Source organism: Nelumbo lutea, chromosome 1 (genome assembly GCF_056320005.1).
Source record: "Nelumbo lutea isolate HS-2025 chromosome 1, American lotus-T2T, whole genome shotgun sequence".
Taxonomy (NCBI): domain Eukaryota; kingdom Viridiplantae; phylum Streptophyta; class Magnoliopsida; order Proteales; family Nelumbonaceae; genus Nelumbo; species Nelumbo lutea.
Genome location: NC_142684.1, coordinates 72165329 through 72185113, shown reverse-complemented (window position 1 = coordinate 72185113; position 19785 = coordinate 72165329). Strand labels below are relative to the sequence as shown.

At 39.6% G+C, this 19785-nt stretch overlaps 1 protein-coding gene across 3 annotated transcripts; it reads right to left on the bottom strand.

Annotated features, from left to right (window-relative positions):
- Positions 1–44: 44 nt before the first annotated feature.
- On the bottom strand, positions 45–7176 carry LOC148875279 (chitin elicitor receptor kinase 1-like). 3 transcript variants are annotated; one of them, XM_088964378.1, is made up of 2 exons: positions 6324–7176; positions 45–405 (listed from the first exon to the last, which is right to left on the bottom strand). In XM_088964378.1, the coding sequence occupies exons 1-2, from the start codon at positions 6961–6963 to the stop codon at positions 392–394; spliced, it is 654 nt and encodes a 217-aa protein (XP_088820504.1). In that variant the 5' UTR covers positions 6964–7176; the 3' UTR covers positions 45–391. The 3 variants fall into 3 exon arrangements, with proteins under 3 accessions (XP_088820504.1, XP_088820502.1, XP_088820503.1); XM_088964376.1 differs by lacking the exon at positions 45–405 and adding an exon at positions 1069–1281; XM_088964377.1 differs by lacking the exon at positions 45–405 and adding an exon at positions 4029–4315.
- Between the last annotated feature and the right edge of the window lie 12609 nt (positions 7177–19785).

Genomic DNA, 19785 nt, shown 5'->3' with positions numbered 1-19785 from the left:
AATAGAGTTTATTTATCTTAAGATTCAATTGGATGTCACAAACATTAATTTGAATCCAAATACATTAAGGATATTAGATATTTGAATATAATCTAATCCGATTTGAGAGAAAGAGAGAGCACATTCTTCCAGATCCTATCCAACTAGGTATTTCCATTTTACACCCTTAATTTCTATCCACATAGCACCACCGTAATGTATCATAACAATCTACTCATAAATGACAAAGATATTCAGGACACCACTACCTTGTATTAGGGGATAAGGAAGATAATTGGTAATGCGCGGCTGTAAGATTGTAAGAATGTGGGAACAAATAGGCAGAAATCGGAGACCAGCCGGTTCGGTCCCTCGAAAGCACAACCATACGATGTGATCGGGCGATGGCCAATTAGATGCTCCCAACTCCGAGCATGACATGGTGGACCGAGGAATATACGAAAGTCAAACCGGTGATAATAAAACAGTACTACAGTAGGAATACAAAAGCAAAACGAACATGATGACTGACGAGGTGTTTGTTTTTTTCCAAGCTCTTCTAACAGTGTTTTAGGTGTTAATTATTTGCGTTGGTTCTGAATCTCCTGACGTTGATGTTAAAAGTCACCCATCTTCGCTCTTATGATCTGGCCATCATCTCTTTTATTCTCTTGGGCCGCTTTGATAACCGTTGAATTGAATGAATTAGTAAGATTGTATTTGGAAACGATGCAAATAAGTGTGAATGCAAATATTAGAGTGTAAAATGGTTTATATAAATTGTAAAGTTGAATTAGTTTTGCACTGACAAATTTATATTCTTACCAAACACACTTTTAGCTGTAATGGATGTTTAGCTGTAATGGATGCAAACCTGAATTTCGATAAAGCATATATTTTTTTTTAATCAAAAGTCCACTTGAATACAAATTTACTTATTTTTTATTGATGTACTTTTGCATCTTATTATCAATGTAAATATGCATCAGTCTGTCATTTGCCAATGCATAAATATAATGTTGCCAAGCAGAGACAAAAGTGAACCAGAATGCAAATTTACCCTGAACCGGGATTTATACTCCATTTGTATCGTTTCCAAATGCAGCCTAAATAAATTTTATTATATAATAAAATATTTTACACTGTAATAACTGAACTAGCCCAAACTCCATTTGGCCATTTACAATCTATTTAATGATTATTCACTTAAAAAAATAAATATTCAGTAATAATTAGTAGACAGCTACTTACATCTTTAGGCCTAGTATGTTTATGATGCAATTTCATTTGTATTGGTGCAAACTGCAAAGTATGGGAGTGCAAATTAGGCTCAGTTTGGAAAGAGTACAAATGCAAATTTGTAGAGTACAAAACCTTATATTTTGTATTATTTTGTATGTATTTGCACTATACATATTTGTATTTGTACTCCTTCCAAACTGAGCTTTAGTTGAATGCAAATTCTGTTTTATTTTTCTTTTAACTTTTTCTTTATTTTGTTTGATTATAGTTTAAACAATCTAAAACAATACACAAATCAAACTGAAGTAAAATCCCTAGTTTACACTAATGATTTGCACTTGCTCAGTTTGAAAGGAGTACAGATACAAAAATGTACAATGCAAAGTCTTGTATTTTGTATTACCAAACCTGTATTTGCAGTCTTTCCAAACTGAGTCAATGCATTGCATTGCAAAGAAACAGGCCCTTAGGCTGTATTTGGGCTATATTCGGAAAGAGTACAAATACAAATATGTCAGGTTTAGAAAAATGCTTTGTTGGTTTAATTTTGTTCATGATAATTTTGTATTTTTTTTTAATGATTTTTGTATTTTACATTAAACTTATTTTTAATTTAATTAATAAAAATATCATAAATGTGTCTATTTTTTTTGTAATTTTCAATATTTATTTATATTTAAAAAAAATATTACCTAAATATGACTTCATAAGTTGATCTATTTGATTCAGATCATTGAATTGCTTAATCACCACTTGGACAAAAAATGTTTTTGCTTTTGAGCGAATTTTAAAATATATGGGTTTATATTGTTAAAAATATTGGCATTGATCTAATTAATAGCATTTATTAGTAAAAAATAACTTATAAATAAAAGATTTAATAAGAGAGAATAGGATTTAATACCTTAAGTAATAATTGAAGTTACATTTTCAACCCTTACACTTAGAAATGGATTAAATACAAAAGTATAGACATTTTATTAGACATTAAAACCGGCATTAAAGTTATAATAAAATAACATTTATACCCTTTCTCAAACAAAGAAGTAAGGGTTTGCATGTGGCAATTTTAAATGATGATAATTATAATAATAATATATCCAAAATTTTCTATAAACTTTATGTATTTTTTATTTTTTCATTGTTACTATTTTTTGTTTTTTTATTATTAATCAGATGTAGATTGCAAAATTCAAATCTAATTACATAAACACATCATTCAAATATGTGGTAATTAGATCAAATTATGAAGTTTCAAGTATCATTGACAGGCCTACCTACTTGGCTAAACTTTTCTTTTTCTAGTGTTTTATCCTTTTTTTCTTTTGTTTATTTATAGAAAAATGAAGATTTAAATAGAGAGAATTGAATGATGCAAGAGATGGGAGACTAAATACCGATCTTATATTAAAATCTAAGATACAGCAATGAAGCAAACGATTTAGGAGCTGGGAAAGATTTAGAAAGATGAGAGGGATGTAAGAAGCGGGCAAATGGTATTATAACAGTGGTGATGATGAACATGGAGATAACCGTCGATGAAAGTTCTTTCTTTCTTTCTTTCTTCTTCTTTCTCACTTCTCAGCTTTAACCAATTGCCTCTTTCTCAAACTCTCACATTCCCCTCTCATAATAATGTATATATATGGCGGACTTTTAACATAGTCCTAATCTAAAGGTCAAAATAAAAAGTTCATTATGTTTTACATCTTATCGGTTTGACTTGCTCAAACTAGACAGTTGAACCGTTGACCTAGAAACCAGAAGCCAAAGCGGTTCCATTTCTAGATCGGTTGTAAAAATCTTGATTTTAGTCAAAAGAAAGTTCTATAATATTATTTATATTTTTAATAGTAGTGTAAATATAGAATTATAGATGTGTTAAATTTTTTCTATAATTTTTTTTGTATTTTTTGTGTGTAAAAATAATTCTGATATGTCACACTTACTTTTTGTTTAATATGATAAATACATGATATTATACATGTGCCTAAATGTTTTTTTTTTTTTTTGCAAAACTTATGTGTTTTCTTCGTTTTTATATTTTTGTATTTTATTAAATTTTATTATTTTATGATATTAAACATTAACACATTTAACCCAAAAGTTGAACTACTTATTATTAATTTTTATATTTCATTTTTGGTTAGTTCTAAATTATGCATTTCATTTTCATTATCAATAAAATAATTATTGTTTATTACACTTTTTTAATTTGACTAATTAAAATATCATAAATGTGATTAATATTTTCTACATTTTTTTGTAAATTTCTATTTTAAAAATTTTTGCTTAGCCATCACTTGGATAAGGAGTCATTTTTGTTTTTGAATCAGTTTTAAAATATATGAGTTTATATTGTTAAAAATATTGACTTAGATATAATTAGTAACATTTATTAATGAAAAATGACTTAAAAATATAGGATTTAATGGAAGAAAATGAGATTTAATACCTTAAGTATAAGATTTAATGGAAGATGATTAAATGATATGAAAAGTAATAATTGAAATTACACTTTCAACCCTTACAATAATTAGAGATGGATTAAATACACAAATATGGCCATTATACTAGCCATTAAAGACGTCACTAAAATTATAATAAACTGACTTTTATAGCCTTTCCCAAATAAAGAAATAGAGGGTAATTGTAGTCCAAAAAAAGTTTCACATTACATTTACACACTTTTATATATACTAATGTAACACAATTTGATCTATTTCAACTTAGATGGCCAAACTAGTAACCCGTGACCCTAAGACAAAAACAATTCGACCTCCAAGTCAAATTTTAAAACATTTGGGTAAATACATACATACATATAATATATATATATATATATATAACAAAACCTTATATATTGTATTTCCAAACTTTATATTTACACTCTTTTCAAACAGAAACTTACATACAACTGACGAACAAAAACACATATCTCAAGGCTGTATCTATCCCAAATTGTTGATCATTACTGTTCACTTTACTCCTTGGACTACCTCTCAGTTCTAAATACCCCTTGTAAATCTATAGGAGGAACGTTAGAAAAGAGGATAGACATACAACCTAGTCTAACGTCCCAAACGAAGATGACCTGGTTCACAAAAATACTAATCAGGGATCAAAGATATAAAACAAATTTGATCATTTTTTCTTTATGCTGAGATTGACATGGGTCATGTTTTGAACCAATGCCATTTCCCAAAGGATGTCTTTCAAAAAAAACGGTGTTGTATTGGTATGCCTTCTTATTTGGGACCATTGCTGCCACATAAATGTTTTTCAATGCCACATCAGCATATTATTACTAGCAATAGGAAGAAACAAGAAAACATAAAAAGGGATTGTATGAGAAAACGTCTTTTAAAAATGTGTAACCCAACATCAGGTGTGGTTTGAAAAAGGGATTTCATATGTGATGTTGATGGCATCAATTCCAAATACTAGCATAACAACGCAACTACTTGCTTAACTATTTGCCAATGGTAGTTAGTTGGCAAAGCAATGTGCCAACTTATGCTAACATGGCATAATTGCCTAATAAACAGAAGAATTTGGATCTCCTCACATAATCCTGCTCATACCTACCTTAGAACATATTGCAGCCACACATCGGAAACATCTCCTGTAGTTGTATGTTTTTATTCACGGGAAGATGTTGTCAATGCACAACAGCAATTACTGTGAGGTGAATGTGAAGACCATTCTTTGACAAGGACGTTGGGATTCTAAACAGATGCCTATGAAACCGAAATATCCTTTCCTAAGATATGGGTTTTCCAATTTGGACAAAGACAGAGAAGACTATATGGACTATACATAGATGCCTCGGTCTCTTATACGAAGACTTCCGCAACTTTTAACAAGTGTTTTAAAAGGTGTGGGAGGTATATGCCTTGAGGGCGGTGAAGCCCCCCCCAAAACTCCCTAAGGCATAGGCCAAAGATGCTGACACCTTTGAGGTGTACACTTCAAGTGCAAGAGGCATACACTTCATAGACTTTTCTCATGAGGTGTGTTAGAGGGGTTTGCCTCATGCGCCTCATGCATACCTCATATAAAAAAGACAAAAAAAGAAAGAACAAAAAAAGGAAAAGGAAAGAATAAAAAAAAAAAAAGAGAAAACGAAAAAAAAAATGAAAAGGAATGAAAGAAAAGATAAGGAGAAAGGAAGTGAGTCGAGGGCAAAGCTCCCCTTTCATCTAGTGCTATGCATTTTCGTTCTTCTTAATATAAAAGATTTTTACTAAAAATAATAAAAAAAATGAGATCTTCCTCCTCATCCCCCTCTTCTCAAAGAGTTGTACGCCTCTTTATATTTGAGAGGCTTATGCTTATTACATTTTGAACTGCACCTCACGTCTCTAATTAGTGGAATGACTCACATCACACCTCCAGGTTTTAAAATATTATTTATAACTTAATCTTTTTCAACTTGAGCTACTCTTACTCACCATCAAACCCTTTCTCAAACCAATCCTCGGACCTTAAAACACCACCATAGCTTACACAAGGGAACCATTTGCACCAAAAAAAGTTCTTAATTTCAAGATAACTGGGCCTAATACTAAATATACATGGAGGAAAATATGAGAGTAATGATAGGTAAACAAAAGTAATCAGTTAAAGTTCTACTTGTTTAGTCTTAATTGTCTAAGAACCATATATCGCCTTAACCAGCGGAAACTATGGGAATCTTTCGTATGTAGTTTCAAAATGGAAATATCTTTTACTAGGAACACTTTCATGAGAATTTTTTTCCTCCACAAAATGCAATAAAAGACCTATGAGATTTGCAGCTGCTCTTATTTTAATTTGTTTGTTTGAATAAAAATCAGTCAAACAAGTATCAAAGTTGGGAATCTTTCTTTCTTTTTTTCTTTCAAACGAGCAAAACGAATTAGGTTGTCTTTTTCGGCTTTAAAGATCTTTCGAAGTCGAACTGAATCGACGCTCGTAGGAATTGTTACAGTGTCACTGTCGTTTGGGTTTTACTAAGTTTACATGCTCCGAGTGGGCATGGAAGCTCAGCTTTTCGGTTCCTTAATTCAAATTCAGTAACCATGACTTCATGAAATTGCGAAAAAACGAAGAAATCTTACCTCTTGCCGGAATAAAAACCAGCTGGCCACTGCTGAAATTGGAATTAGGGTTGTATCTCTGCAATAGATCCAAACGAGATGAGAGATTGAAGTCGCTTGCAACGGAGGTCAAATTCTCACCGGGACGAAGAGGATACGTCACGAACAGTCCATAATCGTTGGAGACGCTGGTATCCCCACACGAGCAATTCACGGTCACATTCACCTGACCGTTGTCGGGGATGTTGGTGGCAGAGTAGCTGTTAAGCGATGCCAACCAATCCGATGTCGTGAGGTTCGCATAATAAGTCTTTGCGATCTGATCGTATGTGTCGCCGGACCTGACTGAGTAGACGAAAACACGGCCCAGATATTCTTCATTGATGCAGTCGCAGGGGAATGGAATGTTTATTCTTGTGTCGGTTGTAATAAAATCCTTACTCGTCACCTGAGGGTTGAAATTAAGAATTGTTTGAGTGGTTGTGTTCATGACTTCCGATATGAATGTGAGATTCGCGTCTAACCACACATTGTAAGAAGCCAGGGCCAGATCGCAGCCTCTTCTGCACTTAGCTTCCGCTCCCAAACAGAGGAAGAGACACACCAGAAACCCTAAGCCTAAGGCTAGTTTCAGTCTTCTCCTTCCCGCTACAACCACCATGTTTTTCAAGGAAAGTAGCTACAAACGTTTCAGACCCAATCCAAAGGATGGACTAGTTAGGAACCTAATATTCATCAGGAAGAACCGGATTATTTAACAGATTACACTCGATGCAGAATTCTGAATTCCAGCCCCCCTACTACTAGCCCTCTCCCCCTATTGGCGTCAATTCACGGTTAGATGCATTGCGCTTGGGGCTATAAAATTCTGATATGCCCTGATTCGTCATTCTTACATTCTTTTATTCCTATCTAGTTGTGTAAATATTTACCGATAGACCTGTTCATGAGCCAGGTAGCCTGACGGGCCGACCCAGCTCCCGGACGGGCTTGAGCATTCATTTTAGCCTATGGGTTTGACCTCAGGCCTAAAAGCCCAACCCCAACTATTTTACAAGCCAGGCTTGGGATTTGTTAAAAAAGTCTGGCCCGAGCCTGGCCTTGCCTGACTTTTATATAAGTTAAACCTTAAATTCCTAAACTACTTAACCTTAATCCTAAATTCTTAAAACTTTTCTTTTTATTCTCCTTTCTCACTCTCACTCTCAGAAGTGACTCTCATTTCTCCCTCTCAACTCTCAAAACTGGCGAACCCAGCTACACCTACAAACTCAGGCACCGGCAGTTGGCGCCACCAAAACTAGTAGCCTCTCTCTCTTCAGCGGTGATCTCTCTCTCTCTCTCTCTCTCTCTCTCTCTCTCTCTCTCTCTCTCTTGCTCTCGCTCTGGTTGGCACTGTTGTCAGATCGTGCATCATTAATTGGCACCGTTTGTGAGAACACGCAACAAAAAGTTGTATTCACACTCCTTTGCTACTTTTACTATTCCAATGGCTTCCTCAAGCAACAACTAGCCCACTAACAACAACAATTAGGTCATGGAGGGCAAGACCAACCTGGAGCACATCCAGAAGTCCTCTCCATGACCATTGGATAGTTCATAGTTCCCTTGACCCTGCCCGGCATGCCAGCAATGCCAAACCCAGCTTTCCCTCTACACCAAGTGAATGCACCTCTCCCTACGATTGAGCCATCAGTGGTTCCCACTAGAATCAATGTGCATCAGTTCCATGAATTGGTGTAGTATGTTTGCAACATGACTCTGTAGATGCAAACGTGGGAGGAAAGGTTTGTTGCCCTAATGCCGCAACATCCAAACCAACAACAGCAACCCCAACAACAATAGCAGCAGAACCAATAGCCTGATGATCAACAACCAAGCAGGATCAGGTCCCAAATGCACCTCGTCGCACTGATGACCAGAACTAGGTCTCGGTTGAAGAGCACAGTAGAGCCACGACACGCATCAAAACTGAAGGCAACAACACAACTGAGGTGTCAAGGAGAAGGCATCGTCGACGTTCACGCCGCAACACCGAAAAAAGCAACCTCGCTCCCACCAATAACGACGAGGTTGACAGGAAAGGAGAAGTGAGATAGGTTGCCCCTAAACCAACAATACAACAGATCACCCACACCTCTCCTCTAGCACCAAAGATCTTTACAGCCCCATGGCCTAAGGACTTCAAAACCTCGAGAGTTGTATTGCGGCACAACAAACCCGAACGACCACATCGACAGATTCCAAGCCTTGATGCAAATTCATGGGGCAAATGATGTGAGCCTCTGCATGGCCTTCCTGACGACTTTCTGAGGTACAACTCAGATGTGATACTCGGGACTGGCTACGGGCTCAATAAAGAGCTAGAACCAATGCGTAGATCTGTTCACAATGCACTTCGCCACTAGCTAGAGGTGCCCAAAGTCAGTAACCTACCTACTTAACATGACCCAACGACCAAATGAGATGCTTCGAGACTACAACAAAAGGTTTAATTTGAAGCACCTCCAAATTCCCAACCTCAATCCAGTAGTTCAGCTCACCATAGCGGTTAATGGCATCTGCCACCCCAACTTGTGTTGGGAAGTAGAGTTGAACCTCCATCCACAATGGAGGAGTTCCTATACCAGGCCGACAAGTTTACAAAGGTGGAGGAGGCGCTAGGATCCTAGTTAGAGCTTAATGGGAAGAGGAAGCGAGCTAATGAAGAAGCGGGGAGTAACAACCAATGACATAAGAGCAAGTCGCCGAAGGGAAGCCAGTCACCCCGTAGTAGGCAAAGTAGGTCATCAAGAAGAAGAAGCAAGTCCCCCCATTGGAGTTCTAGATCAAGCCGACGAAGAACTCCTCCAGTCCAGAACCGGAGCTACACCACCCTAAATGCAAAGAGGGGTGAGATTCTAGTGCAATTAAAGATGGCCGAGTACATGACATGGCCATCCAAAATGAGAGGCAACCCCGCCAGTTGCAACCCGAATAAGTATTGTCACTTCCACCGTGACATAGTCCACGATATGGAGAACTACAGAAATTTGAAAGATGAGATCAAGGAACTAATTCGTCATGGCTACCTAATGCTATTCATCAAGCATAACGATCGGAGCCGACCTATAGACCAGCCAAGAGAAGTGTTAGAGTCTAGCAGGAACCAAGATCGAGATCATCCACCTTGGGATCCACCACCACCAAAGAGGCCTATTCAAGGGGTGATCAACATGATCATTGGAGGTTCGATAGTGGTAGGTAGACCAGTTCATAGGTCGGGCTCGGGCCAGGATTTCACTCTATATTAACAAATTTTTCTAAGGCCCGAGCCCAAGCCTAGCCCTCATAAAAAGCCCGAAGCCCAGGCATGGGCCTGAGCCCGAAATTTAGCCCATACTGTTACTACTATTGAAGCGGCTGAATAGAGAGAGAGAGAGATAAAGAGAAATTATAAAGAAAAGAATTAAAAATGTATATATTAAATTATAAATATATTTTTTAATAAATATTATATTATTTATATATTTTATGTAATATATAAAATACATATTGTGTATTTTATAAAATATATAATGCTGAGTCGGGTCAGGGCTTTTTTGACAAACCCCAAGCTCGGCCCAAAACATAGATGGGCTCACTGTGTTAGGCCCGAGGTCAGGCCCGCGAGCCTAATTACATGACCAAGCCCGACCGGGGTGCAGGTCAGGCCGGGCAGGGCCATCAGGCTACCTAGCCCATGAACAGGTCTAGTGGCAGGCTATACCATTGTGGCAGAAGGAACTCAATCTAAGAGCATGAGCACAAGGACGAGAACTCGCCAAAGCGCCCTTGTGTGTAGAAAGTTATATACTTTACCGAGGATGATGCTTGGGGATCTAGTATCTACACGACGATGCCCTCGTTGTCAAGATGGTGATCAACGACTTTGAGGTAAAGTGGATTCTGGTCCTGAAAGCTTTTAAGAAGATGCAATTGGAAAGGAAGGACTTGCAGCCAGCAAATGTACAACTCATCGGCTTCAGTGGAGACATTGTGAGGCCCTTAGGCCAAATCAAGGTGCTAGTTGTAATAGGGTTGGAGCCCAACTCAGTCCGCTTTGAGCACAACTTAGTGGTTGCAACCCCATCCCCCTATAACACAATTCTAGGTCGGCCCATCCTGCATGCACTTTGCGAAGTGGTGTCAATCTATTACCTCTCGATGAAGTTTCTAACGAGGCATGGAGTAGGGGTTGTACGAGATGACCAGTTGGAGTCACATAAGTGCTATGTCGTGGCATTGAAGGGCAAGGGAAAACTAGCGGATGATGTCAACCTAGAGCCATCCCCCAAGAACACTGATGAACGAGTTCGAACAATGGAGGAAACCGTCCTGGTCCCGATCTTTGATGCTAGGCCCAAGAAGATAATCCAGATCGGAGATCGCATAGCAAAACCACTTCGGCCGCAACTAGTAAGTTTTTTACTTACAAATTTAGATGTTTTTGCATGGTCAGTAGCAAAAAATCCTTACATAAACCCATCTATAATTACTCATAGACTTAATGTGGACCCTTTAGTCAGACCAGTCAAGCAAAGGAAAAGGAACCCCACCTTAGAGAGGTGGAGGATAGTAGACAAGGAGATTGAGTAGCATCTTGCAGCAGACTTTGCTAGAGAGGTCCAGTACCCGAGCTGAGTAGCCAACCCAGTGCTCGTGAAAAAAGCAAACGGCAAGTGGAGCATGTGCATTGACTACACTGACCTCAACAAAGCCTGCCCAAATGACAGTTTCCTGCTCCCTAGAATAGACAGCTTGGTAGACGCGACCTCAGGGCACGAGTTGTTGAGCTTCACGGACGCCTGCTCCGGCTACAACTGGATTCGGATGGTCCCAGAAGACCAGGAAAAAAATGAAATTTGTAACCGATCTAGGCTTGTATTGTTATGAAGTAATGCCCCTCGAAATGAAAAACACAAGAGCAACTTCCTAGCGACTTGTAAATAAAATATTTTCTCCTTTAATTGGAAACAAAATCAAAGCATATGTGGACAACATGATCGTGAAGACCCAATAATCCAACTCTTTAATTGATTATTTAAATTCTTTTTTTTTTCAAATTCTAAGGAAATTTAACATGAAGTTCAACCCGAACAAATGTGTCTTCGAGGTCACATCAAGCAAATTTGGCTATATAGTGCACTAATGTGGGATCGAGGTCAACCCAAACAAAATCCAGGCAATCCTAGACATGAGACCACCTAGATCAATTAAAGAAGTACAAAAGTTAACAGGTCGGATTGTCACCCTGAAATGATTTATGTCCAAGTTGGTTGGGCGGTGTCTCCCATTCTTTAAAGCAATAATAAAGAATGTGGACTTTGAGTGGACCGAGGAGTGCTAGCTTGCATTTGACGAGCTCAAAAGGTACCTTAGTTCACCTCCATTATTGAACTAACCTGAACCCAGAGACAAGCTGAAACTCTACCTCTTCATGAGCGATGAGGTAGTGAGCTCGGTACTAGTTCGAAAGGTAGGTGGGGTTCAACGACATGTTTACTACATAAGTAATGTTCTACATGTGGCTAGACCTGTTCATGGGCCGGGTAGCCTGACAGCCTGGCCCAAACCGGCTCACACTCCGGTCAGGATCGGACAACTAGTTAGGCCCACGAGCTTGACCTCAGGCCCAGAACACCAAGCCATATTGTGTTTCAGGCCGGTCAGGCTTGGGATTTGTCAAAAAAACCCAGCCTGGCCCGACTGATTAATATAATATTTATTATAATATATATTAATAGTTTAATATATCCATTTTTTATTTTTTCTTTATAATTTCTCTCTCTCTACTCAGTCGTTTTGGCAATAGTAGTGGCATGAGATTTAGACTTCGGGCTTGGGCCTAGGCTCAAGCTTTAGGTTTTTTATGAGGGTCAGGCTCAAGCCCAAGTTGTAAGCCTAATGGTCAAGCCAGGCTCGGGCTCAAGCCTTAAAAAAATCTGCTAATGAAGAGTGAAAGCCTGACCTGACCCATGAATAGAGGTCTACATGCAGTTGAGACAAGGTACCCCAACATAGAGAAGTTGGCATTCGCCTTAGTCCTAGCAGCTCACAAGTTACACCCTTACTTCCAAGCCTATACCATTATAGTCCTAACTGATCGACCTCTAAGGCATGTTCAGAAGCCCGAGGTCTCAAGAAGGTTGATGAAGTGGGCAATCGAGCTAAGAGAGTACAACATCCGATTCGAGCTACGCCCAACAATCAAGGTGCAGGTCCTAGCAGACTTCATTGTCGAGTGCACATTTAGCACATCAACCCCTGGGGTGATTAAGCTAGCTAATGCATTAGAGGCATCAACTAGTATGGTACTTGTCCCAACCAGGGAAGCCCCAACATAGGACAAGGAACCTTGGATCCTCCATGTCGATGGTTCATCTAACTAGCGTGGAAGTGGAGCTAGGCTGATACTTTATGGGCCTAGCGGAGTGAAGTTGGAGTACGCTCTCTGGTTTGCACTCGAAGCGTCAAATAATGAGGCAGAGTATGAGGCACTGATAGCCGGGATGACTTTGGCAAAGGAGGTCGGTGCAAAGCACATTGTGGTATGCAGTGACTCTTAACTGATCGTAAACCAGGTGAATGGACAGTACAAGGCTCGAGAGCCTGCCATGTCAGCCTATTTGGGCAAGGTGAGAGAACTCCTGCCCAACTTCCACTCCTAGTATATCCAGCAAATACCGAGGACCGAGAATGTAGAGGCCTGATAGCTATAAATATAACCCTAGCAAGTGCACTAGTTATCAAGTAGTATAAAAATATTGTTCCCATGAGGATTTAACAAAATAAGTATTAGAACTACAACCATCCCTAATTATTTGGACAATCAAATTTCAGATTTGAGAATAAGAACTAATGAAAAAACAAAAACAGGAAAACAAGAGCAGAAGTAACAATGCTGGAGTATGTAATGATTGGTTGAATTTGCTAGGGCTTTCAGTCCACCTAACCATTCCAATGAATATTAATAGATGAGATTATCCAAGATAATTTGTCATTCCCATAAGCTGAAGTCTTTCCAGTTTTATTTAATATTCTCTCTCGAGATATACTAAAACTACTTCTATCAAGTAACCCCCCGATCTCTCGACTAGAGTTCTCAAGATACAGCACATTAAGTCCAAGGAAAAACTATTATATTCAGATGAATCATGTGTATATACCCCTATATACCATTCAATTCACATAATGAATTACGTGGTCAGCTATGTGAGTTCCTCTCTCGATTCATTTACATACGCCTGATCAATTAAGAGATGGTCACTCCCAATAGCATTAAGCAAAATAATTCATAGACTATATGAAAATCACGATCTTGAATAAATCAGAATAAAAATATATTCATTGATATTATTAGGCTTTCTACAACCCTAACTACAAATAAATTAGTTCATACTAGCAAAAATAAAACAAACAAGAGGAAAGAAAGAACTCATGGTTTCGCCCTTGGAGTTGAGATCTCCTCTTCTCCTTGCAGCCACCTCCTTCTTGCAGACTTCTTACTTGATAGCTGGATTGCTCCTCTACTTCTTGATGCCGCTCCAGTCCGCCCCCTACCCCTTTATATAGCATAAGGGGAAGGGGTGGTCTCCTACTCTTTCTTGAAGTTAATCCCTCAAAAATAGAAAGTCCTAGTCTAATCCTACTCTTATCTCTTTATCTAATGAACTCAATCTCTTTATCTTTATGGGATTACATCATAAATTTAGATCTGATAAGACTCTTATTAGTTTCTTGTTCTTGGATTCGTATTAGACCTCCTCTACGAATTGGGCTGCTACCAGGCTTTTCTGCAAGTTGGGCTTAAGCTGCGGATTGGGCCTTCTTGCGAATTTTCCCCGAATTCGGGCCTAGATATGACTTTGATGCATGCCGAATCTGCAAAATTCCAAAACATGAAAGTTGTGGATTTTTCTCTTATCTATCCAGTGGGTCTTGAATCAGCCCAATTGGAGTTCAGATACGCGAGTTAGACTCCGATTATTGAATAGTGCTGAAACTGTGAAAACCATCCGATTTGCCTTTCTTTGCTCATGATGCCTTCTTTCATGCTTTGAACCAAAATACAAGAAATATGAGTCCAATTAAGTACTAATTAAGTATGCAAGATAGAATATTTGGGGATAAAAATGTGATAAATTCTACTCTCATCAAGGCCGATGTACTTTCCAAGTTAGCTGGTGCAACTAATGTAACAAGGAGAATGGTCTACGTTGAAGACTTGTCACGACATAACATAGAGAGGGTGGCATAAGAGGTCATTCTTGTTCTCGTAGAAAAACCAAGCTGGATGGATCCGTTCATTGATTATCTGCTCCATAGGACCCTACCAGTAGACTACAATGTAGCTCGAAGGGTAGAGAGCCAATCAGCTCACTACATCATCATTGGCGAGTAGCTGTACAAGAGGTCTTTTATGCTCCCCTACCTGTGCTTCTACACAAGATCCATGAGAGTCTCTTTGGAGGACACCTATAGGGCATGACACTTGCCCAAAAGGCACTAAGGCAAGGCTATTAATGGCTTACTATGAAGGCAGACACACTTGAGCTCATCTGGAGGTGTAACAACTGCTAGAGACATGCTAACATACCCCACCAGCCCGCCGTTAATCTCAAGTATCTAACCAGCCCATGGCCATTCGTTCAATGGGGAATACAATCCTTGGTCCTTTCCCACCTGGGACCAGGCCGAGAATGTTCTTGGTCATGGCAGTTGATTACTTCATGAAGTGAGTGGAGACCGAGCCACTAGTGACAATCACAACCCAAAACGTACAAAAGTTTTTCTAGAGGAACATAGTATGCAAACTCAAACTCTCAAAGGTGTTGATATCGTACAACGGGTAAACAGTTCGACCGAGCCACTAGTGACAATCACAACCCAAAACGTACAAAAGTTTTTCTAGAGGAACATAGTATGCAAACTCAAACTCTCAAAGGTGTTGATATCGTACAACGGGTAAACAGTTCGAGGACAACAAGTTGCAGAATTGATTTGTCGAGATGGGGATCCAGCAAAACTTCACTTCAGTAGCTCAGACCCAAATTAATGGGTAGGCCGAGGTGACGAACAGGGTGATCCTCTATGGACTCAAAGCTCAACTTTCTCAATCTAAGGGGGTTTGTGGGTAGACGAGATACCCAACGTCCTTTGGGCCTATCGGACTATGACCAAAACGACGATTGGAGAGACCCCATTCAATATGATGTATGGAATAGAGATCGCCACCCTTGTCAAAATCGATGTGCCTACCTTGCGGTTAGAGGCATACAATGAGGTGGTCAACGATGACGAGCTACGGACCAACCTCAACCTGGTGGAAGAAGTTTGAGACCTAGCCTATATTTGGACCACAGTCTACCAGCAACGAGTAGCTTGATACTATAATGCCCAAGTTAAGAGACGCCACTTCTGAGTTGGCGACCATGTACTTCAAAAAGTTATGGTACATGAACCCGATGTAGCTAAGCTAGGGCTGAACTGGGAAGGTCCCTATAGAGTAATACGGGTGATCGGTGAAGGAACGTATGAGTTTGAGATGTTGGAGGGGAGGTAGGTGCCTCATGTTTGGAACATAAATAACTTAAGGAAGCACTACCTATGAGCTCGGGATGTAGGTGCCTCATGCCTGGAGGGGAGGTAGGTGCCTCACCAGCTGCTTAAAAATTTTGCTAAGTATAAAAGACCACCCACCTCGGCGACCTAATCTAGTCATCCTACAGTTTGGAGCATGTCAGCTAAATTACACCTCAAAGGGGATGCCAAGTTGCTTTAAGCCTAAAGGCCCCCTATGCCACCCTAGTAACAACATCGACAATTCAATAAGCCTAGTCACTTCAGCACGTAGGCAGTTCGAGTTAATCCCATACTATGCCTAGTTGGCACATAGGTAGTTTGGGTTATATCCCATACTATGCCTAGTTACTTCGACATATAGACACCTCGGTTTAATCCCATACTATTCCTAGTCACTTCGGGAGCTAGGCACCTCGGGATAATCCTACACTTAGTTTATTTTTGTGAAGTTCCAAGTTCAAGAGAAGTGCTAAAAGAAGATGGATGCGAAGTGTGCAAAAAGTTTACTTCCTTGAACTTGAGAAGATTACATCATCATAAAAAAGGGAAAAGTTCTTCAAGTCGAGAACGGAGGCTCGACACTTTACATCTATACAAGGGGGGTCCAAGAAAATAGGCAAAAAGATTCAGACATTCTGGGGCTCCTCATCCTCATCACCAACAATGTCGGTGGCATCTCCTCCGACAACTTCCATGTCGTCCCCAACTACAGCCTCCTCACTGACCCCATCTTCCTATTCCTCAAAATCCGGCTCCAAGTCGACTTGATCAAACATTTCATTGGTGCAGGCCGAGGACTTGATAGGCAACAAGTCGAGCTTGGGGTACACCGACCTCATCAGCATCCAATAGAGTTTGAAGCCCTGACAAAAAGCCGCAGTGCCGAACTCCTCCCTTTCTTGTAGATAGCCTAGCGAGACCTTGTACTCTTCAACGGCTCAATCCTTGGAAGATTGAACCTCACGTTCAGCAAGGTGAGCATCCTTTTCCTAAAGCTCCTTCTTAAGCCTCTTGATGTGAAGCTCAAGCTTCCCGATGTGGTTCTTCTCATTCACCAAGTCGTCCTTCAACTTGTCGATGACATCGATATCTCGCTCCACATAAGACTGATACTCACTCGTTGCCACCTTGGCATTGTCAGCCCTTGCCAAATGCTGCTCAAACTATTTGACAAGAGAGTGGACCATGGTGTTCGCCTGCAAAGGAAAAAATAAGCTAAGTATGAAAACACAGCTCGGAGAATGACACAATAAAGAACTTGGAAGCTTACCATCATGAGGAAGCGCATGGCCTTGGCACCAAGCTTGTCGGATCGCAACTCAAAGAGGTCAGAAATCGCCTTGGGGAAGATGGCTTCTCATGACAGTATGGTCGGCCAGAAATAAGAGGAAGAGAAGAGAAGAGAAGAGAAGAAAAGAGAGGAGAGAAGAAAGAAGGGTTTTGCAATGTAACAATGCTAGCGGCGCCAACCTTTATTTTAATATATATAGGGCGGCAAAAATAACAAGGGAAAAGAACCTTGTGCCCTTGAATACAATAACAGAAAAAAAAAATGAAACAAAAAAACACTTTAATTAGCCAAACAGGCCCTAACACCAACAACTAAATTATTTTAACATTATTTAAACACTCCCCTTCAAGTTGGAGCATAGATGTCAATCATGCCCAACTTGTCACACAAATCTTTATGTCGCACATGATGAAGACCTTTGGTGAAGATATCTGCAAGTTGTTCTTTGAGTTGACATATGGTGTACACACTTCTCCACTTTCAAGTTTCTCTCTAATAAAATGCTTGTCCACTTCAATGTGTTTCATCCTATCATGCAGAACTGGATTAGTAGCAATATTGATGGCAGCTTTATTGTCACAGTAGAGTGACATAGGATTGCTTACTGTGAAACCCAGTTCACCAGACAGATTTCTTACCACATGATTTCCGCAACCCATGAGCCATCACTCTATACTCTACTTCAGTACTGGATCTAGCCACCACACATTGTTTTTTGCTTCTCCATGTGACAAGGTTTCCTCCTACAAAGGCACAATACCCACTGGTAGACTTTCGGTCATTGACTGCTCCTGCCCAATCTGCATCAGTATATACTTCCACTTTTAAGTGACTGTGTTTCTGGAACAACAAATCAGCTCCAGGAAACTTCTTGAGATATCTCAAGATCCTCTCTGCAGTCTCAAAGTGAGTTGTCCTCGGGCTACGCATGAATTGACTAAGGACACCCACTGCATAGGCAATATCAGGCCTGGTCATAGACAAATACAGAAGTCTCCCCACGAGTCTCTGGAACATCTTTACATCTTTCAAAAACTCTCCCAAATGATGATTAGGTTCAATAGGTGAATCAAATGGTTTTACCCCCAACTTGCCTGTATCTTCTAATAGATCTAGTACATACTTCCGTTGGGAAATAAAGATGCCCTTGTGAGAGCGGGCAACTTCAATTCCAATGAAGTATCGTAAGGGGCCTAGATCCTTCACCTCAAATTTAGTGGCTAAGAATTTTTTCAGTCCCCGGATTTGCACCCTGATGGACTCATACGACAGATTCAACCCTATGAGGAAGGCAAACACACGTTGCTGAGATACAAGTGACTTATAGGCCTTTGCATCTTCATCACACTTCCAATTCACATTCTGATAGTGATCAAGTTCTTTCCGTATTGATGTCAAATCAGAATAGTACATCGAGAGACTCCTCTCCCCCTGCTTGCAAGTAGATGATTCAGCTTGCAGTTGATATATCTTGGCATAGTGTCTCTGCTCTGAATAGGTAGACTTTGCTTGGTTCCACCTATCATGCTCAACACTTCCATACTTCGGTTCCTTCACTCTCTCATTGATGTATCCTATTTTCCCCCTAGCAGTGATGTCGAGTTTTATTCCCATAGACCACTCAAGGTAATTCAGACCATCAAAGAGAATAACAGCCATGGGAAAGCTCATATCCATTCTCCCACTCACTCCATTGTGGCTCCCTAAAATCTTTTAAGTAGCAGAATTCTCAGTCAACATGGTCAAACAGATAATTAGACCCAAATACTAGACTTAGGACCCCTCCTTACTCCACAAAACAATGCTCCACTTAGTCCACACCCACACACTTGGGTTTAACAACCAGGTTGAGCACAAACACTACCAAATTCCAGACAAAATAGAGGTAGTATTCGACAGATTTCAGACCTATATAGTTTTAACAGTCCCAACCTACCAGAATTCCAAAATGTCTAATAACCACTAATCAGCAAGAGAGATCCTTCTTACTTATAGTCAAATCAAACCATTGAGAAGACAGGTCATCCTTGACCTACAGTTGTCTTAACACATGAACAAGATCACACGATCCAAAAAAATAGGGGGTATACAGATTCAACAGCATTCAGCCGCCCAGACTCATAGGGTTTTCACTCGGCACATGACCAAGGATGGTAAAGAAGAGAAAACAGGGAGAACTATACCAGTTGTAGAGTTGTTTTTCAGTCCAGAATCAGATTTATGTTCCGCCCAGGTTCAACTAGTCTGTTTGATCTGTTCTCTCATTAAGGTTGTTCGATCTGCTCTCTTTATCAGTATTTCCGCTCTAATACCATCTTGACAGTATGACTGGCCAAAAATAAGAGGAAGAGAAGAGAAGAGGAGAGGAGAAGAAGAGAAGAGAAGAGAGAAGAGAAAAAAGAAGGGTTTTGCAATGTAACAGTGCTAGTGGTGCCAACCTTTATTTTAATATATATAGGGTGGCAGAAATAACAAGGGAAAAGACCCTTGTGCCCCTAAGTACAATAACAAACATAACAGAAAGAAAAAATGAAATAAAAAACACTTTAATTAGCCAAATAGGCCCTAACATCAACAACTAAATTATTT

Coding starts and splice junctions, on each gene's coding strand:
- LOC148875279 (XM_088964376.1), bottom strand. CDS start 6,963: ATGGTGGTTGTAGCGGGAAGGAGAAGACTGAAACTAGCCTTAGGCTTA. Junction 1,282..6,323: donor GGTTTTTATTCCGGCAAGAG/GTAAGATTTCTT, acceptor CATACTTTGCAG/TTTGCACCAATACAAATGAA.